Genomic DNA, 7,500 nt, shown 5'->3' with positions numbered 1-7,500 from the left:
ATGCTACACTGAAGGTGTAACCTGTGTTGTGTCTATACTCTCATGCTAAACTGAAGGTGTAACCTGTGTTGTGTCTATACTCTTATGCTACACTGAAGGTGTAGCCTGTGTTTGTGTCTGTGCTCTCATGCTACACTGGGTGCACATGGGTGTAGTCTGTGTTTGTGTGGGGGTTCCTTGGGACCTGAATCCATGACTTTGATGTTGGTGACACCGTGTTCTGCTGCTGGACTCATGCCTGCTCCTGATGGCTTTTGAAGTGGAGGACAAACATAAACACAGGTGGATGTCAAGAGACTAGAGGAAAGGAGAGAAGAGGGAAGGAGGAGAGGAGAGAACAGAGGAGAGGAGAGGAGATAACAGAGAAGGAGGAGAGAACAGAGGAGAGGAGAGGAGAGGAGAGGAGAGGAGAGGAGAGGAGAGAACAGAGAAGGAGGAGAGGAGCCGAGCAGAGGAGGGCGGAGAGGTCGCCCCAGAAGCCTGAGGACAGAGATCCTGTCATAATCCTCTTCCTTATCTTCTCTCTCCATGCGCATTCTTCTCCTTTTCCATGTTCCCCAGTGTCCTTGTTACTTTCGCTTTGACGCTGTCTTTTATCTCATTATGGAGGACATTGACAAGGCTCTCCATCACTTTCCTCTAGAAACATTGGTCACACTTTATTTGGATGGTCCTCTATAGACTATCTACAGATGCGCAGATTATGAATAATGTATGGTTAAGGTGAGTGTTAGGGATTCAGTGAACAGTTAGAAAGACTGAACTTGAATTTCGACAAACCATCTGTAAAGTCGGCATTCAAACACACACACACACAATAGGCGGACTATCCAAATCAAGTGTTGCCGAATTATTTCTTTTTCTTGCAATCTGTATCCTCTCTCTCTCATCTTTATCTGTCTTACTCTCCTCTTTGCATCACCTGTTTTACTCTTTCTTTCTTCTCTCTGTGTTATTGTCAACCATTTGTGTGTGTGTTGGGTAAGGCTGGCACACATGAGAGAGGCAACCTGAAGCACCACTGGGCAAGGCTCAAAGGTTGCCATGGCGACAGGTACATGGAGAGCCGTTGATCTGTGTTGAGATGAGGTGTAGTATGTCCAGGAGAGCCCTAGGTGTGTGTTAGCATGATGTGGAAGTGTCTGTTCCTGTGTGTCATATATGTCAACAAGGCTGTCACTGTGAGAGCTCAGATGTTCATGAACATGTAGAGATGGACACACACACACACACACACACACACACACACACACACACACACACACACACACATAAATGCTTGGACTGGACACATGCACATTACTGTAATTCATGCACATGCAACCACTCAAAATGATGCACACCCACACACACACACACACACACACACACACACACACACACACACACAGACAGAGACACACACACACACACACACAAACACCCATACACACAAACACACACACACATACACACAGACACACACACACACACACACACACACACACACACACACACACACATACACGAACACTCAAATATGCATGTTTATTAGCTCAGACAAGAGGTCTGTTTCGTGCAGCAATCTATCCCGGATGAGTAATGATCTGTCTTGCAATTTTGTTTACATCATTCGTATGTGTGTGTGTGTGTGTGAGTGAGAGAGAGAGAGAGTGTGTGTGTGTGTGTGTGTGTGTGTGTGTGTGAGTGTGTGTGTGCGTACATGTTTGTCAGTCCTTCTTTCATTGATGTGTTTGGTCAAGCACAGTTCCCTCTTGCTTTCAGGAGTGTGTGAGACATTAAATCTCACCGAACGTGTGTGGCAGCACAACCTCAATTTGCTGCTGCTGCAATAAAGAAAGGAGCCAAGCCCATAGATGTGGTACGGGGAGTGAGGAACGATTAGACGATGAGACGCTAACGCTACCTCCCATATCTCCAGCCCAAGTAAACAGGAGCAAAGCAGTCAGCCATTTTACAGTCGACAGGAAATTCAACAGGAGTTTGTTTCATGTGGCTACTAGCATGACAAATTTGTCTGGAACAGATGCAATTCGTTTTATACTGCCCATGCACACACACACAGATACGCATACAAGAAAAGAAAGTTTAAAAAAAAGTTTTATTCTTTTCATTTTAGGGTTTGTCAGTGCGCTCTGAAGACTTACCTTAGAGAAGGATGTTTCCTATGTCATTCCTTGAGACTTCCGTGCTCTGCTACACGACAGCAGTAGGTAAGAGTCTTACAACTGCCGTTGGCTCCCCCTTAATCATCATCTCCACCTCCTCACCTGTCTTCTGCCTATTAAACATTCATAGCGCAGGTATTTTTACCCCAAAGACTGACACTGATATCAACCTCATTAGATTATTTTTTTAAAGACTGGAGACGCGAGTGACACCTGTTGAAATGTAATTATGCCACGGTGGTATTTTTGGTCTGCAGTAAGTGGAAGTTCTGCTCATATGCAGAAGTGAATGAGTAATGCCCAAACTTCTTAGTGTTAGGTGAGTGATTGTCCTGTCATATACTTTTTTACAGCTTGGATTTAGTCAAATCATTTGGGAGTCGGGGGGCGAACGTGAGTATGTGACGCGAGTATGTGACGTGGTCTGGGTGTGACGACACTCATCAGCTGATATCTACACTACAGTACAAATAACTACAGTACGCTGGTAAACACCTTAAGTTCATTTTCAGATATCCCGTGTCTATGAATGTGAGTTATTGGGAGGTGGTTGACTTAATGCTATATGTACTCTAGTTTGACTAGATGGTCCAAGGATGGGGCATGTATTTTAGGGAAATGTGCAAGGTAACACCCACTGCCACAGGACAAGCTGCTGAAAGCCCCCTTCTGCACAGTTCCTCAGTCTCAGGACCCCCATCCCCTAACTGAGACCCAGACCCCCACCCTCACTCATGGACCAATGAACCCTGCATTTCCAACATGTCTTTCCATGTGCTAACTCTAACCATAACTCCTGTTTAATTCTATGTTCTTCTCTGTTTTTTTCTCATCTCTTGTGATCTCCATGTTTTATGCCCTTAAATGATTTGGCCCTCCATCCTCCTCCATCCTCTTCCTCCTCCTCCTCCTCCTCCTCTGGTTCCTTCCTTGCCCCAGAGAGAGGCTGCAGTGATCAGGTGTTGCACTGAGTGTTCTAATCTATAACTGTCTAGGATAAATGAATTACTCTAGAGTAATTGGTCACTAATAGATCTGTTCTTTGGACCCCATTCTGTCTTTTTTTGGTGTAAGTAAATTACATCAGCATGACGTACCATCTCTGAAACAGGTTGATGCGAGTGTGTGTGTAGGTGTACATGTTTAGCAAACCTGTGTGAGTGTTTTCTGTGTGTGCCAGGTGTGTTTTCCTGCATACATGTTGAATTAAATAACTCATGAAGATGACTTCGATTTCACCCATGTTCGCACTTTGCTCTCTCTGTGACCTGACGTCTCTTCTTGCCTGTGATAATCACAGGCCTCTCCAAACCCTCAATTGCTCATGCACAGCCATGACAACCGGTAGCCTTTTGGCCAATCACAGCACACGACCCCTGCCTTGCCCATTCATCACTCAGTTGTTCGACAGGGTGGTTAAGAAACACATCTCATCTCTGAAGGTAATGAAAGGGTCCTGACCAGTTCACTTAATGATAGGGAATGGAATCGAAATTGAAGTCCATTCACTGACAGAAATGGTCTGATGTAACAAACTGTGGAAATGGGAAATATGATTGCGGTCGCCCCGGTCAACTAAATGCAACTCATTCAGTCTGTGAGAACAACATGCACTCTGCTTCGCTATTATAAATACTGACTGACATGTGATGCTTATAGGGAGTGTTCGCCTATCTTCCCAATGCTTGAGCTAAACAGTAGTTGACAACTGCAGAGGGGTAAATGAAAAACCTCCTGTTGCATACAGATGACACTCGTGCCTTCTGCATGTTATGCAGACATCGTGTAAGAGAATGAAGAGGAAGGAAAACTATACAACACAGTTTGCTGTCATCTTAAATATAATTTATTAATTTAAAACTGCTTAAAACAAGATGCAATGGGGGCTGTTTGACTGCATGTGGTTGGAATATATGTATACAAGCACAGACGCTGAAACATATGTGCATATGTGCAAGACACAGAAGTGCCGGTGTCTACTGTGTCACTAACAGACAAGGCTTCAATGAAATCACAGTAAATCCAGTTAAGAGTTGTTTTCCATTTTCTCATCTTTTTCAAAATTAAGATAGACACTAAATCGGTAAAACAACTAAATCGGTAAAAGATCCCCCCAATTCCAATCATGCTTCCTTCATCAGTCCACTCATATTGTCCATTAATTATAATATATGTATACATCCTTTCAAAAATCTGTTTTGGGTCAGTAAGTAGTTCAGTTGTGTGACCTTTCACCCCGGGGCTCAAGGTTAGCGGTCGGCGTTCATGCGGCGCAGTTTTGCGGGCAGGTTGTCCTCGGGGCGCCCCGGCGTGGGAGTTCTGACGGGCGTGTGGAGGGGCGCGTGGGTGTGTGTGTGCGTGTGGAGCAGGCTGCGTTGGTGGAGGTCGCCCGTGGACTGGGTCATGACGGGCTCGAAGGCCACCTTGAGCGACTTGAGCTGCAGCCGCCCCTCGCCGCCGCCGTCGTCCTGGCCCGGCGACGAGCTCATGCGCTGGAGCTTGAGCGGCAGGTCGCCCGTGCTGCAGGCCCTCTCGGCGGGCTGCGAGCTGAGCAGCAGCACCTTCCTCTGGAGGTCCTCCTTCCCCGAGGAGCTCATCCGCTGCAGCTTGCTAGGAAGCCGGGCTGACGCCGACCCTCCTCCTCCTCCACCTCCTCCCGGGCCTCCTCCCCGACACTTGCGTTCCTCCATCGCCTCCATGCAGTCCACGGAGAAGACGCGGTCGCGGTGAGGCGTTGCCGTCGGCGACGGGAGTGAAGACTTCTCCTCAAACTCCTTGACACTATATACGGGTGTGTTGACCTCAAAGGTGCTGTGGAACTGCGAGTAGTCGACCCGGAAGAAGCCCTCCTCCAGGGACATGACTGGCAGGAAGCGGTGACCCCACAGCACCTCGTCCTCCGTGTAGGATGTCCGAGCCTGGCATGTCATACCTGAGAGAGAGAGAGAGAGAGAGAGAGGGAAAGAAAGAAGGACTTTTAATTTAATCTGACACATACGGGTGATGGGCGATGACTGATTTGGATGTCTTAACAAGTCTTTCGACATGCAGAGTGGTTGAAGTCAATTGCTGTAACAATATAAAAGTTGTGGCATCTGAAAAAGATGTCAGAATTGGAGTGGTTTGATCAGTACTATGATATTTACTGTGAATACAGTGAAAGGAAAATTAAAGCATGTATATAAACAGTTTGTACTGTTGGTCCAATGTCACTGATGCAAAGAGGTGTTCACATTTATGTTCATGGTCCGATGCAAGGCACTGGAACCCTCTTCTTGGTTTAGCACACCTTCAACTTTGCTAACGTGACCTATAGGCACACACTCACAAAACATTATTACGTTTTAAATGGAAATGATCTAATATGAACTGAAATACTTGAATATGTCTCCTACACGAAAGTGAAGGTGTGGAAACCTAAGCCAGACCCGATGGGAAAGATGCTCTTTGCTCTGCTGGATTTGACTCCAGAAAGTCTTGCAATCTCAGCCCCCCTCCCCCGGGAAGCCTTAGAGCTCATCCAGTAACTTTCAATTCTGACCAACAATCATTATCAAGGCTCCTTACTGAAACAAAATCCAACATCCAGCATCGAGCATTTCCAGTCTGCTGTGAACGCATCACAAATTCTGGGATAGCAATGCCAAGACACACAATCACTGCCAGACACAGAAAGCCAAAGTCATCAGTGGATTACGGGAGAAGGAGTCGAGGGAGAAATGCCATGAAAAGTGACAGACTGATGGTGACACTGAAGAAGAAACAGAAAAGAGAGAGAGAAAAAGTGAGGCAGAAAAAAAGCACTTAAAGGAAATGATGGGCTAAAGAAAAAGAGAGCAGCAAAACAACCGAGAGAGAGAAGCTGCTCAGAAAACGTGTGAAGAACGGCATCAGGTAGACTAAAGCCATAATCAAAATGGTCGCGTTCAAAGCCATTGTGCTTTACTGAATGCAGGAAAACCTACATATATTTGTATTTCCTTTTCAGGCGTGAGTTCTCGACATAATTTACTGCCGCAAAAAACTGCCTCTTTTGCTCCCCTTTTCTATCACTCATTCTTCCCCCCCTTGGTTTTCTTTCTCTCATCCACTGCTACTTATATTGATCATTCTCTCTGTTTCTCTCGCTCTTTTCCTGAGGGACTTCCCCAGCACTGAGGCTTCCACACGGTGAGCACCACACAGAGGAGATTTAAGCACTCCTCCTGCTGTAACTCAGACCAGGAGACATTCAACAGCTCATGAAAGCGGAACAGCCAGCACCATTATTCAGCCACTACAGGAGAGAGCGGAGAGAGAGAGATACAGAGAGACAGACTGAGAAAGAGAGAGCCGAAAAAGAGAGAGACATAGAGAGAGAGAGAGAGCAGAGAGAGAGAGACATAGAGAGAGAGAAGAGAGAGAGAAATAGAGAGAGAGAGAGAGCTGTGTAAAAAAGTGGTAAAAGTGTGAATATTTTTTCCTTTTCACTGGGCTCATTGTGGCGAGTGAGCCTGGTCAGCATTGTATACCATTGAGGATGTGCTCTGAATAGAAGCAATGAAGACACAGGCACTATGATACTGTCAACAAATGACACCGGGGCCTTTCTGGGATGCATAAAGGAACAGATGATGTTTCTCTTGCACATTTGCACTGAGAAGAACTCATCCAATTAGGTCATTGTCACATTAGGAGCGCGGCTTTCTTTAGCTCCGCCGTCTGATAATGAGTTAATGTGAGAACAAAACAAGGGCTCTTCAGAAGGGCAGCAGTCAAAAAGCCTGATCTGCTGGAATAGTTGTGAAAATCAGTAGGAATGATGCACTTCCTCTGTGACGAAACAACCAGATGCGGCTTGCAGGGATCAATGGCCTCAGGCTTTTTGGTGCTCAACACCGTCCACGTGCAGAGCTAAATTAAATGTCAGCTCACACATCTAATTAAGCACCGGCCAGGGAGCTGTTGAAACCAGTTCACCAGCTGCTGGAATGCTAGTGTAACACGGACCGGGCCATAGCCATCATTGTCTGTTTAGGAAAACCTATTTCTTCACCTAATTAGGCGCCTTAAAGACAATTTTTCGGATCACTGCGGTGATCCATACTATTGACCCTGAGCCGTGCATCATTGCTGATAAAATCATTCACAGAACCCGGCCTCATTCATCATGTGTAGAGTGATGTGTGGGCCGGGTGAAGCCTACAGTAACAACCTGACAGGAGGACGCAGAGGATTTGACTTATTTTTCCATTTCCATTTCTTATTGTTTTTAGAAATAGCTACCAATTATAAATAATAGCATTTGTACTAATGTCACTACTTATTATAATATAGTGTGATAGTAATGTCA

General features: G+C 45.8%; 1 protein-coding gene across 1 annotated transcript in view; it reads right to left on the bottom strand.

Moving 5' to 3' along the window:
* Positions 1-3,991: 3,991 nt before the first annotated feature.
* The window catches only part of kcnj19a (potassium inwardly rectifying channel subfamily J member 19a), a 24,034-nt gene continuing 20,525 nt past the window's right edge, over positions 3,992-7,500 (bottom strand). Inside the window, exon 3 of the mRNA XM_031571372.2 lies at positions 3,992-5,100. Coding sequence (XP_031427232.1) covers positions 4,418-5,100 — 683 coding nt within the window. The 3' untranslated portion in view covers positions 3,992-4,417. The remainder of the gene's footprint in view (positions 5,101-7,500) is intronic.

Source organism: Clupea harengus, chromosome 1 (genome assembly GCF_900700415.2).
Source record: "Clupea harengus chromosome 1, Ch_v2.0.2, whole genome shotgun sequence".
Taxonomy (NCBI): domain Eukaryota; kingdom Metazoa; phylum Chordata; class Actinopteri; order Clupeiformes; family Clupeidae; genus Clupea; species Clupea harengus.
The sequence above is the reverse complement of the archived record's forward strand: the minus strand, read 5'-3'. Positions and strand labels throughout refer to the sequence as shown.